The sequence below is a fragment of the Chiloscyllium plagiosum genome, unplaced genomic scaffold (genome assembly GCF_037043375.1).
Source record: "Chiloscyllium plagiosum isolate Xiang-an unplaced genomic scaffold, Cpla_swu_hap1 HiC_scaffold_23, whole genome shotgun sequence".
Lineage (NCBI taxonomy): Eukaryota > Metazoa > Chordata > Chondrichthyes > Orectolobiformes > Hemiscylliidae > Chiloscyllium > Chiloscyllium plagiosum.
The window spans coordinates 57,344,373-57,369,939 of record NW_028270161.1 but is presented as its reverse complement, the minus strand read 5'-3'; the positions used below and the strand labels follow the sequence as shown (position 1 = coordinate 57,369,939).

Below are 25,567 nucleotides of genomic sequence, written 5' to 3'. Positions count from 1 at the left end.
GGCTTTCGGAGCGCTGCTGACCCACCTGATGAAGGAGCAGCGCTCCGAAAGCTAGTGCTTCCAAATAAACCCATTGGACTATAACCTGGTGTTATAGAGTCATAGAGATGTACAGCATGAAAACAGACCCTTTGTGTGATTGTTAATGAAAATTGGTGATGTGGTAAACAGCAAGGAGGAAAGCCTTAGGCTACAGGACAATACAGACCGGCTGGTCAGGTAGGAAGTACAATGGCAATTGGAATTTAATACTGAAAAGTAATACATTTTGGAAGGATGAACAAGGCAAAGGTTACAAATTGAATGGGGGGGGACCCAAAAGAAAGCAGAGAATCAGAGAGATCTTGGTGTGCTTGTCCATAGATCCTTTAAAGCAGCAGGGCAGGTGGATAAGGTGGTTAGGAAGACATATGGGATACTTGCCTTTATTTGTCAAGCCAGTGATTACAAAAGCGAGGAGGTTATGACAGAGCTGTTCATGAGGTCAGTTAGGTTTCAGCGAGAATACTGCGTGCAGTTTTGGTCACTTAGATACTCAGTTACAATCAAGGTTAAAAAAAAATGTAATAGTGAGGTTATTTAATTATTTCATACAATCAAAATATTTTTAAACCATCAGAACAGACGGGGAAGACAATTCCCAGGGGAATTGCTGCAGAGTACTCCATTGCTCCAGACCTTTCGGTTCAGGTTGACTGTAAACTGGTTCAAATATTATATTAATAATTAATTAAGCTTCAGTGCTGCAAGGCAAGCACAAACTTCGCCAAATTCGGCAGCAGAGACCGAGAACAGAGTGTCAGAGGTGGAAACATTGGACAATATTGTACAAGAAAAACAGGCAAAAACAAAGCAGTTCTGAAGAAGGGTGACTGGATCCGCAATGTTATCTCTGATATCCCTCCACAAATGCTGTGTTTTTCCAGCAATTTCGTTTTTGTTTCAAAGTTGGGACAGCTTTCCTGGCTGCGGGAGATGCTTTGAACAAAGGCTCTCCCTCAGATTTGCTTCCTCCTTTCAGAGCGTTTTAAACCTGATACCTATATTCTGACAAGTATTCCTTCAGTTTAGTTGGCAAAGGCAGTTCTTCAATCTCTCTAGTCACTTTATGGATGGTGATACGGCAGAAATGTTGCAGCGAAGGGGTCTCAGTGTAGAAAGGTTTGGTTAACCAGAGTTGGATGCCTCTGTTTTGAAGAGCCAGACAGCGGCTGTTCTGTAGTGTCCGACATAAACCCACATAGTATTCCACCAGATGTACCACACTGTCAAACTGCTGAAGCTTAGATCTCATGAGAATCACCGAGTCGAGCCTGAACTTGCCATCTTGATATTCAATTCGTAGATTGGTTGGTCCCAGGACAGTTTTCACAGAAATGGTGAGAAAATAGTCCTGGTGTGAACTGTCTCGCACCAGGAAAGTACCTTCAGAAGCTTCTTTTAACTTCTCGTTGGCTTCGTTTGCTTGGAGAGCTCCCCAGTACCATCCTGCGACAAACAAGAGACAAGTTATAACTTGGTATGCTGTAACACCGGTATTGTGTTAGCAATAGTTCAGTTGGCAGGATGCTGAGTTGGATATAGTTCAAATTCCCACATATGACCATGGTTTGTAAATCATATGCTTTAATACATGGGTTTGGTTTTGTGCTGTTTGGGAGGCAATGGCGTAGTGGTATTATCACAAGAGTATTAATCCAGAAACTCAGCTAATATTCCAGAGACCCACATTCAAATCCTGCCACAGCAGATGGTGAAATTTGAATTCAATTAAGAATAAGGGTCTAATAGAGTCATAGAGCTGTACAGCATGGAAACAGACTTTCAGTCCAACTTGTCCATGCCAACCAGATACTCCAAATTAATCTACTCCTATTTGCAAGCACTTAGCCCATATTCCTCTAAACCCTTCCCAGTCATATATCCATCCAGATGCCTTTTAAGTGTTGTAATTGTACCAGCCTCCCCCACTTCCTCTGGCAGCTCATTCCATACACACACCACCCTCTGAGTGAAAAAGTTGCCCCTTAAGTTCCTTCTAAATCTTTCTCCTCTCACCCTAAACCTATGCCCTTTAAGTTCTGGACTCAACCCCTGGAAAAGACTTTGTCTATTTAACTATCCATCCCCCTCATGATTTTATAAACCTCTATGAGGTCACCCCTCAGCCTCCGATGCTGCAGGAAAAACAGCCCCAGCCTGTTCAGCCTCTCCCTATAGCTCAAACCCTCCAACCCTGGCAACATCCTTGTAACTCTTTTCTGTTTCAAGTTTCAAGTTTCACAACATCCTTCCTATTGGAGGGAGACCATAATTGCACACAGTGATAGCATTATTGATTGTCAGGGGGAAAAAGACATCTGGTTCACTAATATCTGTTAAGGAGGGAAGTATGTCATCCTTACCCAGTCTGACCTACATGTGACTCCAGACCCACAGCAACGTGATTGACTCTTAACTGCCTTCTGGACAATCAGCGATAGGCAATAAATGGGCATCCCTATCCAGGGATGCCCATATCCCATACATATACTAAAAAATTAGTGTGCTCAGCCTGATACTCTGGGTTAAGGTCCCTCTTCAGATCTTGATTGTCAGGCAAGGTGCCTTGATAATGCAGATTGAGAATCAACTTGAAAATCCTTCCAACATTTGTCAATGTCAAGCCGGTGGAGCAAGAGAGATTCATGATCCATAGCCCCAGGCTTCAACATGCTTGTAGAGGTGTTTGTTACTGCAGCAACTGGAACTGCTTGGAGGACGTGTTGGTTGGATGACCACTGCCAGTGTGACAGGGTTTGATTCCTGCTCTGGCTGCAGTGGGTTCTGGAGCTCGCTTTACCCACAGTGGAGGTCACACCACTCACTGTAGGTCATAGCTACTTTTGGGCAAAGGACTCAAGAAGAGAGATCATAGAGATAACATCCAGAGTAGGTGCAAACAGAAAACTGATGCTTGTGATGTGGATCCCATTACACACACCATCCAAATTTCCTTCTCACTGACTGAGTGAGTTGTGTTTTCTGGCCCTGGTGTGGGACTTGAATCCAGAATTTAGTGATTCAAAATCAGGAAAGCTACCCACTGACTTCTGGCTGAATGTAATGCTGGTGGGTATAAGCACGGCTTGCAGGATAGTCTCAAAGATTGATTCACACTTCCAACAGTTTTTGAAAAAAGGGACAACGTTCAATGTTTAACCCAACATATTTGGTAACATTCAAATCAGAATTTGATTATCAAGATGGGCGGCACGGGTGCCCAGTGGTTAGTACTGCTGCCTCACAGTGACAGGGACCCAGATTCAAAAGGAGAAAGTGAGGTCTGCAGATGCTGGAGATCAGAGCTGGAAATGTGTTGCTGGAAAAGCGCAGCAGGTCAGGCATCATCCAGGGAACAGGAGAATCGACGTTTCGGGCATAAGCCCTTTCCTGAAGAAGGGCTTATGCCCGAAACGTCGATTCTCCTGTTCCCTGGATGCTGCCTGACTTGCTGCGCTTTTCCAGCAACACATTTCCAACCCAGGTTCAAAACCCCACCGACCGACTGTCTGTGTGGAGTTTGCACATTCTCCCAGTGTCTGCGTGGGTTTCCTCCGGATGCACCGGTTTCCTCCCACAGTCCAAAAATGTGCAGGTCAGGTGAATTGGCCATGCTAAATTGCCCGTAGTGTTAGATGCAGTAGTCAGGGGTAAATATGAGTAAAGGAATGGGTCTGGGTGGGTTACTCTTCGGAGGGTTGGTGTGGACTTGTTGGGCTGAGGGACCTGTTTCCATACTGTAGGGAATTTAATCTAATCTAAAGTGGATAGCCATTCACTGTATGAAGACATTGAAATTCAATTCCTTTTTTTATCTTACAGACAGGTATAGCTCAATATTTTACAATTTCCATTGTTTTCAGATTGGCAAAAGACTGGCTACAATGCTAAATTGCTTAGCAACCATATAATCAACTGTCCGGGTTCTGTTTTGGATCCAGAAGATTATTAGATTAGATTACATTACATTACAGTGTGGAAACAGGCCCTTCGGCCCAATAAGTCCACACCCACCCGCCGAAACGCAACCCACCCATACCCCTACATTTACCCCTTAGCTAACACTACGGGCAATTTAGTATGGCCAATTCACCTGACCCTGCACATCTTTGTGATGTGGGAGGAAACCGGAGCACCCGGAGGAAACCCACGCAGACACGGGGAGAACGTGCAAACTCCACACAGTCAGTCGCCTGAGGCGGGAATTGAACCCGGGTCTCTGGCGCTGTGAGGCAACAGTGCTAACCACTGTGCCACCGTGCCGCCACCGTGTGTTGTTCCCAGAGCTTTTATATGTCGCTACACTGGACTCCATTTTGGACACCATTCTCAGCATCGAAGAGCATGTTCGATATTTTCCAGATGTGCACAGAATCCTGCCACCTGCTGTAAGCAGATTTGTGACTATCAGTGACTATAAAGGTACACGTGGACTTGAACATGTTCCAATGGGCCAGTATTAGGGAGATCACTGATGCATTATACACAAAGATGTGGGATTATGTTACCTTCTGTCTTCTGCGGAGACAAACAAACAGAGACAACTGACAGGCAGAGAGAAGTAGGCACAAAGAAGAGACGGAGAGACACAAACAGAAAAAAAAAAGTCAGAGAAAAGCAGGCAGAGAGAAGGAGACAGAAATAGACAGAGAGAGGCAGACAGAAAGAAGCAGGCACAAAGAAGGAGGCAGAGAGAGAAAAACAGATAGAAACAAGCAGAAACAGACAGAGTGAGTGCACAGCCTCACCAGGACAGTGCATTTCCCATGATACAGAATGTCACTAATGATGTACTTGCTGCTTTGAGGACACTACATCCCAGTTTATCACAACCACAACAGATCACTTCCCTCAATGTCAAACTGGTGTGTAACCACATGCAGCACATAGAGCAGTAACTGGCTCCCGAAGGCTGTCATGGTGCCTTTATTCCATGCTGGTCCACTTGACCACCAGGGCAAAACAAAAGCTACTGGATAACGAGAATGACCCGCTGATCATTTGATGGTGTGTCCAGTGCACAAGATCTACACACATCGGCAAGTGGTTTTTAGAGAAAGCCATGCCTCTCCATATAATGTTGTCAAGCAGACTATTGGGATCTTTAACCATCTTTAACCCAACACAAAACGAACATCACATTCCAGCTTCATCAATTAAACCATGCAGGATTCCATGTGAAGGTTAGCCAGTCATCCCTAGTACATTCTGCCTTCTGGGTGCTATTCGCTGTCCACAGTGTGACCCCAGTGGATTAACCAGGGGACATTGTATAATACGTTCACACAGCTCCGGGCCTGACTGCTCCAACTTCGGCATAGTCGGCAGCAGCCCAGCCTGGCCAGCTGGTGAGGGTACTGGCAGAGTGGCAGCAATGGGAGACTGCATGCTGTCCTCCAGAGACAGAGAGGATGGTGGATTTTTAGACTCCAGCAGGGCAGTACCTCAACAGTGCAAGACATGTGTTTCTGCGACACATTACCAAGCGCCACCTGCCTGCAACTTCAAACACTGTAGGGATCATTGCAGCGTACAACTGGGAATGGGTGCCCGACCTGCCACTGAAAGGTCAGAGGGGGAGAGTCCACCTCTGCAACCCCTGGAATGTCGGGGTGGGGGTGGGAAGGGAGGTCCACCCCTGCCACCATTGGAATGTCGGGGGAGTCCACCCCTGCCACCACTGGAAGGTCAGGGGAAGAGTCCACCACTGGAAGGTCAATGGGAGAGTCCACCTCTGCCACCCCTGGAAGGTCAATGGGAGAGTCCACCACTGCCACCCCTGGAAGGTCAGGGGGAGAGTCCACCCCTGCCACCTCTGGAATGTCAGGGGGGAGAGTCCACCCCTGCCAGGTCAGGGGGAGAGTCCACCCCTGGAAGGTCAATGGGAGAGTCCACCTCTGCCACCCCTGGAAGATCAGGGGGAGAGTCCACCTCTGCCACCCCTGGAAGGTCAGGGGGAGAGTCCATCCCTACCACCACTGGAAGGTCAGGGGGAGAGTCCACCCCTGCCAACACTGGAAGGTCAGGGGGAGAGTCCACCCCTGCCAACACTGGAAGGTCAGGGGGAGAGTCCACCTCTGCCACCCCTGGAAGGTCAGGGGGAGAGTCCATCCCTGCCACCCCTGGAATGTCAGAGGGAGAGTCCACCCCTGCCACCCCTGGAATGTCAGAGGGAGAGTCCACTCCTGCCACCCCTGGAAGGTCAGGGGGGAGAGTCCACCCCTGCCACCCCTGGAAAGTCATGGGGAGCGTCCACTCCTGCCACCCCTGGAATGTCAGGGGGAGAGTCCACCCCTGGAATGTCAGGGGGGAGAGTCCACCCCTGGAAAGTCATGGGGAGCGTCCACCCCTGCCAGGTGGAAGGTCAGAAGGAGAGTCTACCCCTGCCAGTCGGAAGCCACCAGGAGATGTCAGGCAATTAGTTGTCTAAGGTTGTGGTTTCCTTCTCTTTGCTACAGGATGCTCTGCCTCCAAGAGCTGTCAGCCAATCAGTGGGATAGCAGTTCCTCTGTCCCACAGCACCACCGAGAGTGGTGGCCACAGCTGGGACTGCAACAGGCTCCAGATTAGAAATGGGGTCTGATTGTATAACTTTTTCAAAGAGTCAGCACAGGCAGAATGGGCCAAACAGCTTTTTCTGGGCTCTAAGAGATTATTCTCCATTCTTCAATGTGATTTGATTCAACGTGCAACAGTATGGTGTATGCGTAGGAGTGAAATGTAAAAGTGCAGAGCTTAATCGGTTATGACCTGAAAATAATCCATTGCCTTTAAAGGCTGATCCTCATATCTGCCACCATCCCCAGGCTTTAATGTGGAGACATTGTTCAGAAAACATTTCAATGACTCTATTGTATTCAGCTCTCGGGTATAGAACAGAAACATTATTCACATCCATAGTGACCTGTGACCAATAAGAAGATGTAGGCAGGAACTCAGACAGAGAGCATGTAAATAAAGCAGGCCAATGAATAGAAGTCTGAACATTCACAGAGCATTGGCTACACATAACCTTTGCCAAAATATTTCTGGCTGTTTTAAAATCCCTGAGGAGGAAACAAAAATGTATAGGCATTTTCAGGCGTTAAAGTTCTCCTTAGATTAATAGGCATTTGCTTTCACAAATATTTTATTTTCTGTCAAGAAAGAAAAGGGAAGGAAGCCACAACCTTAGACAAGTAATTGTGTGTGTTTGCCAAACTGTTGTTTATGTCAGCTTTTAACTCTCAACTTTTGTGCCTCTTAAGTCCAAGAATAAAATGAAAACCCTTTTCTCCTTAGTATCCTTACTGCTGCAATTCTGTAAAAATGCCTACCCCAGAACACAACAACAGGGCAGCATGGTGGGTCAGTGGTTAGCACTGCTGCCTCCCAGCACCAGGAACCCAGGTTCAATTCCAGCCTTGGGTAAATGTCTGTGTGGAGTTTGCATATTCTCCCTGTGACTGCATAGGTCCCCTCTGGTTGCTCTGGTTTCCTCCCGCAGTATAAAGATGTGCAAGTTAGTTGAGTGACCATGCTAAACTGCCCATAGTGTCCAGGGTTGTGTAGGTTAGGTGGATTAACCATGGGAAATACAGACTAGAGGGATGAGTCTGGGTGGGATGCTACCCAGAGGTTTGGTGCGGACTCGATGGGCCAAATGGCCTGCTTCCACGCTGTAGGGATTGTATGAACCCTATCATGGGAACTGACAAATCCCTCTTGGCTCTAGAGCCAAACCCTACCCTTCCCCCAATCTAGACCCAATGTCCCCTTCCTCTGGTGTGAACCTGACCTCCTTTCCCTTGCTGGACCAACTCTCTCCAGTTATGATCCTAATCCCGATGCACTACACCCCTGCCCTGGACATGGTGCCACACCCCCATTCCCTACTCCATTTAGGTGTGATGGCAGAGTGGAGCAGGGTGTGACAGAGGGAACAGATGATGTTGCTGAATGCTGAAAGTGGAGGGGAGGGGAGGGGAGGGCAAGATGTGTTTGGTGGTAGCCTTCAAACATGGCAGAGGATGATCCTTTAACAACAGAGACTAATCTACCTATCGCATTGCCATCTACCTTTCCCCCAGCTCCACCCCCTCCCATTTATCTCTCAGCTCCCTTGGGCCTTCCCCACATTCCTGATGAAGATCTTATGCTCGAAAAGTCGACTCTCCTGCTCCTCAGATGCTGCCTGACCGGCTGCGCTTTTCCAGGACCACAATCTTCAACTCTGGTCTCCAGCATTTGCAGTCCTCACTTTCTCCTAGATTAATGTGTTGGAAAGTAAGGCCTCCAGTTGTTTTAAGGAAAGAGATGAAGTGGTGATGGCAGATGTGCAGGTGATGGGGCAGATACAGCTGAAGGCTCTGTCTACCACAATGTGGGGTAAAGTTGGAACCCCTGTGGGTATCCATGGCTACATATTTGACTTGGAGAAAATGAGACAAGTTAAAGAAGAGGTTGTTCAAAGTGACAACAAACTCAACCAGGTGTAGGAGGGTGGTGGTGGATGGAGACTGGGCAGGTCCTTTCAAAGCGAAAAGTAGAGAGTCTTCAGACCTGACAGTAGGGAATTGATGTGTAAAGGGAATGGTGAAGAGCAGCTGGCTAGGACCAGAAAACTAGAAATTGTAGAACTGATGTAAAGCACTAGAACAATCACCAATGTAAGTGGAAGAGACTGAACAATGGGGGAGAAATAGATTCAAGATAGGAAGAAACCAGTGGGGCAAGAACAGGCTGAAATGATGGGTCTACCAGGGCAGCCCGCTTTATGGGTTTTGGGAAGGGGGTAGAAAGTAGAAGCAGGGGATGGGGTCTGTGAGGGTGGGTTAGAAATCTCCGAGGAGATGAGGTCCATGACAGTTCAAGAAACTACAGCTTGAAGTTCAAGTGTGGTTGTGACCGAGAGGGAATTAGGAGAAAGTGTCTGAGAGTTGAGGCTCACGTCTGCCACCTAGAGGTCAGCGTGCTCGACAACAACTGCACCACATGTTATGGCAAGTTTGATAACAAGGTCAGGGGAGGACTTGAGGAACAGAATGCAGCAAGTTTAGGAATAGAAAGGGTTTAGAGAGATATGAGCCAAACACTGGCAATTGGGACTAGATTAGTTTGGGAAACTGAAGCGACATTGACAATTTGGACCAAAGGCTCTGTTTCCATGCTGTAGGACCCTATGACTCTATATTGGTGTTCCTCTTGTGCAGATGGATTTGTTAACCTCCGCTCCTTAGAAACCATTTGTAAATATTTCAGATGTTGCTGTAGCTGATGTTCTGCGTGTCAATTAGTATTGCAAATTATTACCTTCTTTAGAATGAGGGCAGTGCTGATAAAATAATCAGACAGCTGGTGGCTTCATGCCGGTGCTCGAAGACTTTTAAGGATACCATGGCATGTCATATGAATGTTGACCACCAGAGATCCAGGTGTCTTAGTGTGTGAAGTTAGTATGCAGGTACAGCAAGTAATCAGGAAAACTAATAGAATGTAATGTTTATTGTGAAAGGAATTGAATGCAAGGGTGGTGACGTTATGCTTCAGTCATACAGGGGCATTGGTGAGACCACATCTGGACTGCTGTGTATATGAGAAAATGCAGGGTTATAGGGATAGGATAGGGTGTTGGGTCTGGATAGGATGCTCTTCAGAGGGTTGATGTGGTTGGTTGGGCCAAATGGCCTGTTTCCACACTGTAGGGATTCTCTAAAACACTGGTCACCATACTTAAGGAAGAATGTTAATGTGTTGAAAACAGTTCAGATAAGGTTTACCAGACTAATAGCTGGAATGAATGGATTGCCTTCTAGGGAAAGGCTAGTCAGGCTAGGCCTGCATCTATTGGAGATTAGAAATTTCAGAGGTGAACTTATCATTAAGATTCTAAGCTGCGGGCGAAAGGGTGGAATTTCACCAGGCGGATGTTGAACGGATGTTTCCTCTTGTTGCAGAATCTAGAACTAGGGGTCAAAGTTTCAAAATAAAGGGGTGACCACTTAAAACAGAGACAAGGAAACATTGTTTCTGTCAGAGGATTGTGAGTCTTTAGAATTCCTTTCCTCAAAAACGCAGAATCTTCATATATGTTTAGAAGGCAGAGTTAGATTCTTGATTGCCAAGGGGATGAAAAATGATCAGGGATGAGCAGGAATGTAGAGTTGAAGCAAGAATCTGATCAGCCATGACCTTACTATATTGTACAGCAGGCTCAATGAGGTCTACTCTTGGTCCTTGCTCATATGTGTGTGTGACCAACATAGAGTCATACAGCACAGAAAAAGACTCTTCAGTCTAACCAGTCCATGATGACTGTAATCCCAAACTAAACTTGTCCCACCTGCCTGTGCTTGGCCCATATCCCTCCAAACATTTCTACTTATCGTAAAGTCTTTTAAATTTTGTAACTGTACCTGCATCCATCACTTCCTCAGGAAGTACATTCCATACACTCTCTGTGAAAAAACAAATTACCCCTCATGTCTTCTTTAAATCTTTCTCCTTTCACCTTAAAAATAAGCCCCCTAGTCTTGAAATCCACCATCACAGGGAAAAGACACATGGCATTTACCTTATCTATGCTCCTCTATTTTATAAACCTCTATAAAGTCACCCCTTCACCTCATCACTGCATCCCAGCAATATATCATGGGAATCTAGACAATCCTCCTTTGACAGAATTCATACTTATTAAACTTATAAGAATAACAACTCATGCGGTGAGTACAGTTTCAGCAGCATCATTTATGCTCAAATAGATAGTGTTGCCATGGGATCGCCCATAGGCCCAGCATTCACTAACATCGTTATTGGGTTCCATGAGAAATGGGTCTTCAATGGAATGATCTCTAATCTACCCCTTGCACAGATACATAGTTGATACATTTGCTTTGTTTGGATCTGCTATTGCATGTAAAGTTTTCCTTACACACTTCAGAGGGTTCTGTTCTGAGTTCAAGCTTACTTTTGAAACAGAGCTCCTGTTCCTCAACATACTAATTGTCAAATCAATGGGTTCTCTACTGCAAGCCCACCTTTACGGGCCAGTCCATGCGCTGGGATTCCTGTAGCTCCATATATTGCAGAGGGAAAGGTTGGTAGCTATGTTTGACCAGTTCAGTTTCTTATCAAAGCATTAGAAAATCCAGGAGGACTCAAAGTCCAGAGTCATATTTCACCCAGAGAAGGCCTGGCAGTGTGGTTCTACTGGCCACCTACATCTATAGATACCCCCACCTTCACAGCACTCAAGGCAATACAGGGTCATACAAACAACGCTCAACCAATCCCCTGACAGAAGCTGGCATGCCATAAATATGTGTGACTATGTCTAAACAGGGCCTTCAAAATGACAAGATGCGAGCACTAGTTAGAAAAAGGCAGTTGGGTAATTAAAAGAGGCTGTTTAAAAACAAAATCACAGAGCTTTATTAATCAAGGAATAGCGTACATCAGCATGGAATCACTTCCTGAAAGGATGATGGAAATAGATTCAATAATAACGTTAAAACCAGAATTGGGTAGATATCTGAAGGCAAATAAAACTGCAGAGGGATGGGATAGAATGGGGAAATGGGATGAATTACCAAAGAGCCAGCACAGGCATAATAGGTTGAATGGCCACTTGCATTGTATTATTCCATTATTTCACATTCAGCACAAGGCATCCATTTGTGAATAGAGGTAGACAATTAAATAACTCACTGGAGGGGGGAGGCTCCACAAATATCCCCATCCTCAATGTTGGAAAAGCCCAGCATATCAATGCCAAAGATAAGGCTGAATTTTTGCTCCAGTTTATTTTGGCCTTCTCCAGTGGTCCGCCGCATCACAGATATTGGTTTTCAGCCAATTTGATTCACTCCACATGATATCAAGAAACGGTTGGACACTCTGGATACTACATACTACATGAACAGCATTTATTGCTTGTTCTAGTTTCCCTTGAGAAGGTGGTGTTGAGCTGCCTTCTTGAACCGCTGCAGTCCACCTACTATGGGCAATGAATGCACAATGTTCAGCATTATTCATTACTCCTCAAATACTAAAGCAGTTCATGTTCAAATGCAACAAGATCCAGGCTTGGGCTGACAAGTGGTAAATAACATTCACGCCACACAAAGACCAGGCTGTGGCCATCACCAATAAGAGATAATCTAACTATCGCCCTTGACATTCAACAGTGTTACCATCACTGAAGTCCCCCACTATCAACATCCTGGGGGTTATCATTGAACAGAAGCTCAATTGAACTCACCACATAAACATAGTGACTACAAGAGCAGGTCAAAGGCTAAGAATACTGTGGCGAGTAACATACCTCCTGGCACCTCAAAGCCTGTCCATAATCTACAAGGCACAAGTCAAGAGTATGATTGAATATCTCCCACTTGCCTGGATGGATGCAGCTCCAACAACACTCACAATCCAGGGCAAAGCAGCTCAAGTGATTGGCACCACATCTACAAGCATCCACGTTCTCCACCATTGACTCTCAGAGTAGCAGTGTGTACTATCTATAGGATGCACTGCAGAAATTCACCAAAGATCCTCAGACCACACCTCCCAAACCCACGATCACTCCCATCTAGAAGGACAAGGGAAGCAGATGTATGGGAACACCACCCTCTTCAAGTTTCCCTCCAAGCCACTCACCATCCTGACTTGGAAATATATCACCATTCCTTCACTGTCACTGGGTCAAAATCCTGGAATTCCCTCCCTAATGGCATTGTGGGTCAACACACAGCAGGTGGACTGCAGCCGTTCAAGAAGTCAGCTCACCATCACCTTCTCAGGACAACTAAGACAGGCTATAAATGCTGGTCAGCCAGCGACACCTACATCCCACAAATGAATGAAAAAAATGGAAATATTCTAATTCCCTACATCACTGAGTGAGTGATAGAAAGGTTGGATGAATGAGCCTGGATGTTTTGATCATGCGTCAGTCAGGGAAGAGGTCAGTGATACACTCAGGCACGTAGCCAGGATAAACGTAGCCTGGTTGTCAGAGCAACCCTTTGCTGCTCCATAGGAGGCCAGTCGAGCAAAGGTTGTGACTCCCTAATGATCTCTGTTGCTCCTTCCTTTATAGTAGATCTCAGGCTATACTATGCAATGCATATTTTGCTCTATTCTACTCATAAAGCAGTAGACACTGCTGAGCCTACACATGTGATAGGTTGTAAGTGAAGACATTGCTGAGAAACTCAATTATCTGTCCACAGACCTCAATAAATGACAGTAAGTGATTGTGGAACAAGCACCAAATTCAATAATGATGTGTGGCCTGTACTCATTTCAGACTTGGACTCCCAAACTTGTCTTTATTTGGAATTTGTGATACACAAGTTACAATCAGTGATTTCTGATCTCAAGCAGCCCCCTAACATGACCATAAGAGGACAAAGAAAAAGGCACAGCGACTTTGAAATTTTGACAATATAATGATGTCAAAAGGAGCAGGAATCCTTTTGCTGGTATATCCATCCTCTCCTTGATTATGTTTTGTTACTAATTGCTGTTATATCATTGAAGGGTTTTTTTTTCCAGACTCCTTCTAGTCCAGATGTTTCACAAGGATTATTTTTTCACAAAACTTGGTTTCTTCCGAGACAAGATTTTGGGAATTCATTCCTGAAGTGGCAACATCCCAGTTCTTTTCCAAGTCACCCATCAACTTGTCTTAGCTTCTTCTCAGCTTGTGGGAGAGGTACCTGCTGCGGGTCAGTGCTGACACACTCACATCTGAGCCACGAGGTAGAAGTCCCACTCCAAATATTCCAGAACTGAATCCCAGGCTGAGTTTACAGTGCAGTCCAGAGACAGTCAGAAAGTTTGTCTTTTAGATTAAATGTTACATCAAAACTTTGATGTCATCACATAAAATATCCCGCTGCACTATTTTGAAGGAGAGTTTTTCTGAACAATATTTACCTCTCAACCACCATGAGTGAAATCACATGATCAGTTCCTTATCCCCTTGCTGTTTATGGGAGCTTGCTGTGTGCAATTTGGCTGCTGAGTTTCCTCTATTACCATAATGACTACAAAACTAACTCCTTGTGAAGTGCAGGTCACTTCTGCACTGTAGGAAACACAGGAAAGTACTTTGTGTGCTTGTGGAAGTTATTCTATTAAAAAGACATCTACCTTACTTTCTGATCCATCATTGTTGTTCAGAAAATGATTGAACCCAATTCCTTAAAAGTCTCTGGATTGCTAGCCCACTCTCACTATTACCACGACACCAATCTCGCTCCATTGCTTCACAGAAGGAAAGCTGTTGCTCATCCACACCTGCATGTTGGGCAGGGAGCTCGGCTATGCTGAAGCAAAGGAAAAGCTGAGGGAGATTCTGCTGATGTCTTTCCTGAGTCCATGCAAGAGGATGCAGGCCCTTCAGACAGATAAGTAGAAAGAGAATTCTTTTTTATTCATTCATGGGATGTGGATGTCACTGCTGGACCAGCATTTATTACCCATCCCTGATTGCCCAGAGGACAGTTTGGAGTCAGCCACATTGCTGTGTGTTTGGAGTCACACGTAGGCCAGACCAGATAAGGATGACATTAGTGAACCAGATGGGGTTTTCCAACAATTGACAATAAGACCATAAGACATAGGAGCAGAAATTAGGCACTGAGCCCATTGAGTCTGCTCCATCATTCAATCATGGCAGATAAGTTTCTCAACTCTATTCTTCTGCTTCCTCCCCTTTACAATCAAGAACCTAACTATCTCAGTCTTAAATATACTCAATGAGCTGGCCTCCACAGCCTTTTGTGGCAATGAATTCTATAGATTCACCACTCTCTTTTAGATTAAATGTTACATCAAAACCTTGATCTCATCACATAAAATATCCATTCTAAAATGTCTTCACTTTACTCTAAGGCTGTGCCCTCAGGTCCTAGTCTCTCCTATCAATGGAAACATCTTCCCAACATCCACTCTGTCCAGGCCATTCAGTATTCTGTAAGTTTCTATTAGATCCCCTGTCATCCTTCTAAACTCCATCAAGTATAGACCAGAGTCCTCAAACGTTCCTCATATGTTAAGCTTTTCATTCCTGGGACCATTCTTGTAAACATCCTCTGAATACGCTTCAGGGCCAGTACATTCTTCCTGAGATATGGGGCCCAAAACTATGCATGGTACTCCAAATGTGGCCTGACCAGAGTCTTACAGAGCCTCAGAAATACATCCCTGCTTTTATATTCAAGTCCTCGCAAAATAAATGCCAACATTGCATTTGCCTTCCTACCTACTGACTCAACCTGCAACTTTGCCTTGAGAGAATCCTGGACTAGAACTCCCAAGTCTCTTTGCACTTCAGATTTCTGAATTTTCTGCCCATTTAGAAAATAGTCCATCCCTCTATTCTTCCTACCAAAGTGGATGACCTCATATTTCCACCATTGTACTCCATCTGCCACTTCTTTGCCCACTCTCCTAACCTGTCCAAATCCTTCTGCAGCCTCCCCGCCTCCTCAGTGGCCCCAGGAACAGGCATATCCCTCCCTAGACTGTCTTATATCTTTGTATCGTCTGCAAACTTAGCCAGAATGGCATCAGTTCTTGCATGTAGATCATTAATGTTTATGGTCATCATTAAACTCTTATTTCCAGATGATTACTGCCATGGTAGAATTTGACCCAGGTCCCCAGAGTATTACCCAGGTCTTTGGGTTAATAGTCTGGTGATAATACACTAAGCTATTACCTGTGCCTAATTCGATCCTAAAGACAGAGCCTCAGGTGACCCCAGAGGCAAAGGTACAGGAATGTGATGAGAAATCATTGCAGTGAATTCCAGGATTGAACTTGATTTAGGCAATTTCCCCCCTCACCTCAAAAACGAAAGAAGACTGCTTCTGCTTAAACTATCCATGTCACAGGCTGCAGATAGCTCGAGGTGAGGAATCAGGTATAAGCCAGGACTTGCACACCAAACAACCTGGTTCCAGGTGCAATGCCAATTTTGTAACAGGCTCTTGCAAGTTTCACCCCTCCGTCTGACACGGAGTGTCTGACGCAACTTTGTGACTTCTCCCTGAAATCCCGCTGGATACATTATAGCCCCAGGAACAGGCATATCCCTCCCTAGACTGAGCGCTTCTCTAACCAAATATTAGAGTCATAGAGTCATAGAGATCTGCCAGGGAAATTCTCCATAGCGACTGACTCTAAAAACTGGGAAAATAAACTGACACATCCAAAAGTCTGCCTGATAAATGTGAAGCAAGTGGGATTTGGCTTCTCTCACAAATGGGATATATTCTGTTCTTCCCCCATCAGATACAGTCATGAACTCTCTGAAATAAGGCCCAGACATATTTTTGTTTTCTTTCTCCTCCCAATTCCCCAAACTCTTTCCTAAAAGCCTCTCCAGAGATTTCTATTTCCAGCTGTTTCTCAGGAACATTTTTTAAAATATATATATAATATTACCAATGCTCTCTCACTCCAAAAACGCACACAGGAGAGGATTTAAGTTTATCACCTGCATATATTTTTGAGTAAAATTAAAATTATATTAAAGGAGAGGTAGTTGGTTTACAATTCTGAACACGCCAGACACTGGACCTCCGTCTAACTGTTAATATCTTGTTTAAAGTCGCACCCATTGTTTTCAGTTGGTGAAATGTATCAGAGATTACTATCTAACGGCACCTTCCCCCCCCCCCCCCTTAGTGAAGTGTCGGAAATTTATTTTGCAGTTTCCAACACAACGGATAATGAAAATGAAGCCACTTTTTAAAACCAATAAGCAACAAACAAAAATTTGTTCAGTTAAACTGCACCAAAACAGCACAGCGTTGCAGGTAAGCACTCTGGTAAATTCATAGGGAGTTTACCCCAAGAGACGATAAGACTTTTCTGTCTGTTTATTTCTTTTTGCTTTGAACACAAAAATTGAAAATAACTTCTTGTTGTTCCTGTTATTTGGGTTCTGTGTTAAAATGGCTGAGAGGGAGGAGAATATTGGCCAACAGCGTTGTAGACAGTGAGCGCTCCGCCGGTACCTGTACTCCGGAGATCCGCCAGTGCCGCTGAAATGCGATCCTCTGCAACTGGCCCAGTGCTCGACTCTGTCCCGGCTCCCTGCATCAAACCCACATCGTCTGCTCCCTCCCGGTACGTCAGCCGAGAGAACAACAGCCCCGAGTCACCCAGCAGTATTCACCTCCCCAACATCATCCCCGGGGTGGGAGCCAACGCTTATACAACACGCCTCTGGGGAGAGAGAGAGAGAGAGAGAACAGATGCAGTCTGAGAGAATACCTCCAGTGCCCTAGTCACTTTCAGGAAAATGTTGATGCTCCCTCCGGGGGCTGGGGGTGGACCAAGTGTCTAGGGGGCTTTCCGCCACAAGTTTGGCTCTGCTCAAATCTTCCCATTCCAGTCGCAAGATGAAGAAGCGAACCTCCACGTGTCATCCAGAAGAACAGCCCAGGTAGAGGGGGAGAATGGCACCCAGTGTGAGCTGGGTATGAGAGTGAGTGTGAGAGTGAGATTGGGCCTGGGTGTGAGCCCGTATCAGTGTGAGAGTAAGACTGGGTGTGACAGAGTGGGAAGGAGTGAAAGTGAAATTGGGTATGAGCCAAAGTGAGCGTGAGATTTGGAGTGTGTGTGAGGTTTGGAGTGAGTGTGAGATTTGGAGTGTGTGTGAGGTTTGGAGTGATTGTGAGATTTGGAGTGTGTGTGAGATTTGGAGTGTGTCTGAGGTTTGGAGTGTGTATGAGATTTGGAGTGAGTGTGAGATTTGGACTGTGTGTGAGGTTTGGAGTGTGTGTGAGATTTGGAGTGTGTGTGAGGTTTGGAGTGTGTGTGAGATATGGAGTGTGTGCGAGATTTGGAGTGAGTGTGAGATTTGGAATGTGTGTGAGGTTTGGAGTGTGTGTGAGATTTGGAGTGTGTGAGGTTTGGAGTGAGTGTGAGGTTTGGAGTGTGTGTGAGATTTGGAGTGAGTGTGAGATTTGGAGTGAGTGTGAGGTTTGGAGTGTGTGTGAGATTTGGAGTGAGTGTGAGGTTTGGAGTGTGTGTGAGATTTGGAGTGAGTGTGAGATTTGGAGTGAGTGTGAGGTTTGGAGTGTGTGTGAGATTTGGAGTGTGTGAGGTTTGGAGTGAGTGTGAGGTTTGGAGTGTGTGTGAGATTTGGAGTGAGTGTGAGATTTGGAGTGAGTGTGAGGTTTGGAGTGTGTGTGAGGTTTGGAGTGAGTGTGAGGTTTGGAGTGTGTGTGAGATTTGGAGTGAGTGTGAGATTTGGAGTGAGTGTGAGGTTTGGAGTGTGTGTGAGATTTGGAGTGTGTGTGAGGTTTGGAGTGAGTGTGAGGTTTGGAGTGTGTGTGAGATTTGGAGTGTGTGTGAGATTTGGAGTGAGTGTGAGGTTTGGAGTGTGTGTGAGGTTTGGAGTGTGTGTGAGGTTTGGAGTGTGTGTGAGATTTGGAGTAAGTGTGAGATTTGGAGTGTGTGTGAGATTTGGAGTGAGTGTGAGGTTTGGAGTGTGTGTGAGATTTGGAGTGAGTGTGAGGTTTGGAGTGTGTGTGAGATTTGGAGTGTGTGTGAGGTTTGGAGTGAGTGTGAGGTTTGGAGTGTGTGTGAGATTTGGAGTGAGTGTGAGATTTGGAGTGAGTGTGAGGTTTGGAGTGTGTGTGAGATTTGGAGTGTGTGTGAGGTTTGGAGTGAGTGTGAGGTTTGGAGTGTGTGTGAGTTTTGGAGTGTGTGTGATATTTGGAGTGAGTGTGAGGTTTGGAGTGAGTATGAGGTTTGGAGTGTGTGTGAGATTTGGAGTGTGTGTGAGGTTTGGAGTGAGTGTGAGGTTTGGAGTGAGTGTGAGGTTTGGAGTGTGTGTGAGATTTGGAGTGTGTGTGAGGTTTGGAGTGTGTGAGGTTTGGAGTGTGTGTGAGGTTTGGAGTGTGTGTGAGGTTTGGAGTGTGTGTGAGGTTTGGAGTGTGTGAGGTTTGGAGTGTGTGTGAGGTTTGGAGTGAGTGTGAGGTTTGGAGTGAGTGTGAGGTTTGGAGTGTGTGTGAGGTTTGGAGTGAGTGTGAGGTTTGGAGTGTGTGTGAGGTTTGGAGTGAGTGTGAGGTTTGGAGTGTGTGTGAGGTTTGGAGTGAGTGTGAGGTTCGGAGTGAGTGTGAGGTTTGGAGTGAGTGTGAGGTTTGGAGTGTGTATGTGAATGTGAGGATGAGTTTGAGAAAGTGAATTAGAGAGTGAGAATGACATATCCAGATACACCCTGTAGAGTGTGCCTGAGAGAGGGAATGAGTGTGAGAGAGAGGGGAGTGAGGGACTGTGTGAGAGGGAGTAAGAGTGAGGGTGTGTGTGAGTTAGAGGGATATGAGTGAAAATGATGTGTGTGAGTTCCGGTGTGTGAGTGAGAGGGTGTGTGTGAAAGAGGGCGTGTGAGTCTGAGAATGACGGTGAGTGAGTGAGAGCGCGATGGGAGTGAGAGAACATGAGTATATGAGAGTGACAGTATGAATGAGAGTGAGTGAGAGAGGGATGGGAGTGTGAGGGAGAAAGAGAGAGAATGCAGAAGCTTCCGGGGTTAGTTTCTGCTGGTGCCTTGAGAATGTTATTGTCTCCATTCGCTTCCCACAATTCGACTGGAAAACCAGCGCATCTCAGCGTGTTTACGGACTTGTGTTAAAGTGGCAGCTGGCAATCAGACAGGACCCGCTGAGTAAACCCGCGGTGCCCATAGGCATCGCCATCACAGACCCTGGGCTGTTCCGCTTCAGCTGCACAGCTCCTGTGTGGAAGGGTTACAGAGTCAGGGTACGCTTCAGCGGCTCCCAATCCCTTACTGGGTCACAGCATCAGACATGCCCGCAATGTTCCCTTCTACTTTGGAAACTAATGATTACAGCGTCGTACTGTAAGGGCAGGGACTGAGAGAGAGAGAGGTCACAGACTTGGAGAGAGAGAGAACACAGATTGGGAGGGGGAGAGAGAGGATACAGACTGGGAGAGAGAGAGAGGAGAGGGCACACACTGGGAGAGAGAAAGAGAGAGGACACAGACAGAGAGAGAAGAGGGCACACACTGGGAGGGAAAAAGAGAGAGGAGGTCACAGACTTGGAGAGAGAGAGAGAACAGACTGGGAGGGGAAGAGAGAGGATACAGACTGGGAGAGAGAGAGAAGAGAGGGCACACACTGGGAGGAAGAGAGAGAGGACATAGACTGGGAGAGAGAAGAGGACTGGGAGCGAGAGGGGGAGGGCACAGACTGGGAGAGAGAGCGAGGAGAGGACACAGACAGGGAGCGAGAGGGGGAGGGCACAGACTGGGAGGGGGAGAGAGAGGATACAGACTAGGAGAGAGAGAGAGAGGAGAGGGAACAGACTGGGAAAGAGGGGGAGGGCACAGCCTGGGAGAGAGAGAGGAGAGGGAAAAGACTGGGAGAGAGAGAGGAGAGGGTACAGACTTGGAGAGAGAACACAGACTGGGGAACAGAGATACAGAGAGGGAGGACACAGACTAGGAGAGAGAGGACAGGGCACAGACTGGGAGAGAGAGGAGAGGGCACAGACTGTGAGATAGGGTGAGGGACGGGACAGGGGGCAGAGACTAGGGGAGTGGGATAGAAACTGGTGGAGAGGGGTAGGGAGTGGGAAAGGACTGGGGAAGAGGGCTGAGATTGGGAGAATGGGGCAGGGACTGGGAGAGTGACAGGAGCAGAGGCAGTGAGAGCCGGGGCAGGCAGGGTGTGGTTTATGAGCGAGCTGGTGCTGGCAGAGCAGATAGCTTGCTGTGTAGCTGAATATTGCACGCTGCAGCACAGGGCAGTGTTGCTATTAGCTGGCGCCAGTCTCCACCCCCCGCCCGCCCTTCTCCACCTCCCACTCCCCTCCCACATAAACACACACGGGGGTGACTTTCCAGGAACTTTCCAGGAAATGTGTCACGTGAAGCCTCTGGCAATCGGCCAACTCTAAAAGCGAAAGCGGCCTGAGTCCTGAATTTACCCTGGAGCCCAGCCTAGAGTGAGGACAGCCCCACTCCGCCTTCCCACTGGGGGCGGGGGCCTGAATCCAGCTGCAGCTTTCTCCCGGGGAGAGGGGGAGAGAGTCAGTGCCCTATGTCTCTTCTCTCCCTCCCCCAGAGGGCAGCCTGTCTTTACTGTGCACAGGGCCAGAGAGAGAGAGCTACTTCTAAGAATCCCTCGAGGTTCCCAGGCTGATGATGACAGTGAAGCAGACCCGGGGACGGATGGCAGAGGGGCAGGAGGAGAGAGATGGACCCAATCTACCCAATCCCTTGGGCAAAGGGAGAGTGCATGGCCCCGCTTCTGCTTCTACACGCTCAGAGAAATGAGTCATCCCCAGAAATCTCTATCAAGACACAGGTTGATATGCAATATATATTCTATATGTACCTGTCTGTATGCAATGTCTCATACTTATACATCTACATATCTCTACACGTACAATACTACGCATACATCCACACAAACACAGACACATACAGATATAGGCACGCTTACAGGCACATATGCGCACAGATACATATACATATAAGCACACATTCACAGATAGAGACACACACAAGCACAAACACATACAGACACATATACACAGGGCGATAAGGACAATTTCTTGTATGTCGGCTGGGAATGTACTAAATGCTAACCCAAAGCACTGCGGACGCTGTAAATCAGAAAACAAAACCTGGAACAGTTCTGGGGAAGGGTCACTCGACCCTAAACGTTAACTGATTTCTCTCCACAGATGCTGCCAGACCTGCTGAGGTTTTCCAGCCGTTTTTGTTATGCCGTGAATGTTTACGAGCGAAGCCTAGTTGGTACTAACCCAAGGTTTGGAGAAGGTGGAAGTTGCCAATCCCAATTCAGACACCTCAACCGACTTTTAACCTTTTAAATCATTGCGTGGCGTGTCTCTGTGATCCTGGGCGGACGAGGCGTGCTCGGTGTTTATGAACAGAGAGAGGCTGATGTTTGTGTACAGTAATCTGTCAGCCAGCACACAGATGTTTGCGGGGGGGGGGGGGGGGGGGTTTGTTTTGTTTTGGAAGTGAACATGCTAAGAATTTCAAACTCAGTATATTCGCTGCAGAGAACCAGAGAGGTGTTCAGTTTGGGCCCTCCCGGTGATTTTTATTTTGTTAAACACGAAGATCAGATGTAGTTTTGGTTCTGGAGCGAGTGATATCTCCGGCCCCTGAATTTTATTTACCGCTAAACAATTGCAAAGAGCACACAGCCATCCAAACCTTAACGCCACGGGCGCCAAAGTCCTTCAGCTCCAATGATGAGCAGGTTTTGGTTTTGCTCGGGGGCAGAGTAGTCCCGGGATTCTGTGAGATTTGCCCCCCCCCCCCCCCCCCGATTATGGCGAGGAGCAGGCAAACCGAGTCTAATTCGATGCCCACGCGTTATGCGCTGGGATTCGGAGTGAAACCATTGGCACCCAAAGAAGGCACATACCTGTTTATTTTCAGATGTGCAGTGAGGGGGGAGACAGTGCCCCCCCGGGAACTCTCGTCCTGAGAGGGCGGCCAGTGGAAATAACCCCGGGAGTGTCCTCAAATCCACCCTCCTCACAGGGCAATTCCAGGAGGGGAGGGAGGGAGGGGGGGGGGCAGAAAGTGAATTCACGTTCCTCATGGGGATGGTGAGATTTGGTGGGCGATATGTCCCGCTGACACTTTACAGAAAGAGATGGCGAGCGAACGAACATTATTTTGACCACAAACCGTTCCCTCGATTGGGTCATTTTCTTACCTTCGTTTTGTACACTTTAATTAATTTGGAAAACGAACTCCCGACTTCTCTTGGAGGCGGGTTCTGCTGAAATCCCGGCAAACTTCCTACTTTCCAGCATGCACTGACCATTCGCCTCGCGGGCTGGGTTGTTTCCCGGTGTTTCCTTCGGTTAAAGCGGCTGGGTTTTTTTTTGCTAGAACCCGGGAGACCGAGCCTCCTTCCGTCACGCCGCTGTTTGGACATTAACGCGCTTCCCTGAAAAGTGTTTTTGGATGTGTTTTGTCTGGTTCGCTTCACAAACGAGTGGCAGAGATCGAGAGATCATCGGTCTCAGTTGTACCTCGGTCAAGCAAGTTAGCAAGTAATCGGAGACAATTTTACTGAGCAAAGAGCTTTATAGAGTACACCTGGCCTTTTCTCTTCCCTTAGTAAGCGGTTATTATGGAAATACCAGGTCAGTTCTATGCTATGTTGTTGTACATACGATATTAGAGGTCATTAAAATCGTTGCAATTCAAATTACATTCAAAAGTTCTGAAATTGCAAAGGAATTTGGTTAGCGCTGGACTTAAAATGTATAATTGCAACTCGACAATTGCAAGCCTTTCTTTCCTTTTTAATAGATTCTGAAATCGTTGACAAGAATGTTATAGGCAACACAATTTCTTTCTACATACTCGTGTACCTAAGTACTCGGTGGGAGAAGCACATTTTGCCTGAAACTCAAAACTTTTCAATAAAAGACTCCAAAAATAGTCCGGGCCTTCAAGTAAACAGATTACATCCCCGCAACTCGCCCCACCCAAAATCAAAATCACATTTGGTTAGAATTTTTTTTTGCCCTGAAATCCAAACTGTTCACTAAAGGCTTAAAAATGTCGGATATTAGAAAAAAAGAGTTGATCAAAAATATGTCCCCCCCCCCCCCGAGAGTGAAGTTTGTTGGCAGCAACACGCCACGAAATGAGAGAGAGAATCTCTGTCTGAGAAATCAGACATTTTCACCGAAGAATCAAAGATTGACTACAAGATCACAATAAAACGATTAACTCATTGGGAGAAACCCTTTCCATCTGAAAATCAACGAGAAGCTCAATCGAAAACTTGTTAAAACTTCATTAAAAATACAATGGCATCAGCGCGTTTATTTTGTCCGAAATTCAAAACCTTTCATTAAATTGTTTTTAAATAATGTGCTGAATCTTCCCTGGAAATATCAGAAATAAAAGATCGACGCAATGGTAGAACTGCTTTTAATATAAAATAAACATGAAATGGCGTACCACTGGGCTTGGAGCTCTGTGTTCAAGTCTCACCTACTCCAGAGTTTTGTAATAACATCTCTGTACATGATTTGGAGATGCCGGTGTTGGACTGGGGTGTACAAAGTTAAAAATCACACAACACCAGGTTATAGTCCAACAGGTTTAATTGGAAGCACTAGCTTTCGGAGCGACGCTCCTTCATCAGGTTATAGTGGGGGCAGTATCACCCGATGAAGGAGCGTCGCTCCGAAAGCTAGTGCTTCCAATTAAACCTGTTGGACTATAACCTGGTGTTGTGTGATTTTTAACTTTGTACATCTCTGTACAGGTTGATTGGAAAAATCATAACGTGGACTTTCATGAAACTCCAACAATCTTGAGTAATTGCTGCAAAGATTTGATGCACATCTCCTGCTGTCCAGATTGTTCTCTCTGTGTGACTTGTACAAAGTTCGAACTCTTTGTGAACAGGTTGGATTACCTGAGGGTGAAAGAGGAGAGGGTGTCCCCCAATGTCCCAAACGTTTTATTGCGATGCACCGCCGTTTCAACTAAATTCCAACGCTTTTCAAAAAATTTTAAGCATTTCTCATGAAAAAAAAATCACCCATCAAATTAAACTTTTTTTTACTTTGGTGATGTACTACACTTTCATACCTATGAGTCTTTCATGATAGGTTTTAATATTTTTTGGTTAAAAAAATTGTCCTCCCCCGATTTAAACTTTCCTTGTGACGACTTTGTAGCATAGGTAAGGGAGAATGAGTGGATTTGTTGGACAGGTCATTTTTGGATTTTCACAGGGGTTTTGACACGATCCCACAAGAGGTTAGTGGATAAAATTGGAACACATAGAATTCAGGGTAAAATACTAGGGTGGATTGAGAATTGGTTAATAGATAAAAAACAGAGTGTAGCGATAAACAGATCTCCTAAGAATGCACACTGTTACTAGTGAGATAGTTAGTAGCAGGTTCACAACTGTTTGCAATCTATATAAATTATTTGGATGTGAGCACAAAATGCAAAATTTCAAAATTTTTTGATAATACAAAACTGAGTGGGAATGTAAACATAGAAACATAGGAAACAGGAGCATGAGTAGGCCATTTGGCCCTTTCAGGATCAGTGGTGCTGGAAGAGCACAGCAATTCAGGCAGCATCCGAGGACAGGCAAAATCGACGTTTCGGGCAAAAGCCCTTCATCAGGAATAAAGCCTTTTTACCTTTTTACCTCATTTGGCCCTTTCAGCCTGCTCCATATTCAGTCCAATTATGGCTGTTCATCCAATTCAATACCCTGTTCCTGCTTTCTACCCATACTCTATGATCCCTTTAGTTGCCAGGACAATGCAAGGAGGTTTCAAGGGGATGTGAACAGATTAGGTGAATAGACAATAATGTGGTAGATGGAAGATAATGTGGATAAGCATGAAAATATCCATTTGGTTAAAAAAAAGTAGAAAGATAATGTGGTTCTTAAATGATGAAATGTTGGGAAGCATTGATATCCTAGAGGACTTGAGTGTCCTTGTTCATGAGTCAC

General features: G+C 46.0%; 1 protein-coding gene and 1 long non-coding RNA gene across 4 annotated transcripts; one reads left to right on the top strand and one right to left on the bottom strand.

Annotated features, from left to right (window-relative positions):
* Positions 1-227: 227 nt before the first annotated feature.
* socs2 (suppressor of cytokine signaling 2) lies at positions 228-22,914 on the bottom strand. 3 transcript variants are annotated; one of them, XM_043713341.2, is made up of 3 exons: positions 22,775-22,914; positions 17,055-17,265; positions 228-1,488 (listed from the first exon to the last, which is right to left on the bottom strand). In XM_043713341.2, the coding sequence occupies exons 2-3, from the start codon at positions 17,137-17,139 to the stop codon at positions 1,028-1,030; spliced, it is 546 nt and encodes a 181-aa protein (XP_043569276.1). In that variant the 5' UTR covers positions 17,140-17,265; positions 22,775-22,914; the 3' UTR covers positions 228-1,027. The 3 variants fall into 3 exon arrangements, with proteins under 3 accessions (XP_043569276.1, XP_043569275.1, XP_043569274.1); XM_043713340.2 differs by lacking the exon at positions 22,775-22,914 and adding an exon at positions 22,478-22,602; XM_043713339.2 differs by lacking the exon at positions 22,775-22,914 and adding an exon at positions 21,843-22,534.
* On the top strand, positions 20,864-24,038 carry LOC148145904 (uncharacterized). Its single transcript, XR_015761193.1, has 2 exons — positions 20,864-21,379; positions 21,762-24,038. It is a non-coding gene; the product is annotated as an uncharacterized LOC148145904 (long non-coding RNA).
* The last annotated feature ends 1,529 nt before the right edge of the window (positions 24,039-25,567 follow it).

What these genes read in the sequence shown, in the direction of transcription:
- socs2 (XM_043713341.2), bottom strand. Translation starts at nt 17,139, where the DNA reads ATGCAGGGAGCCGGGACAGAGTCGAGCACTGGGCCAGTTGCAGAGGAT. An exon ending in GGCGGATCTCCGGAGTACAG is followed by an intron (nt 1,489 to 17,054) that starts GTACCGGCGGAG and finishes TGTTTGTCGCAG; the next exon opens with GATGGTACTGGGGAGCTCTC.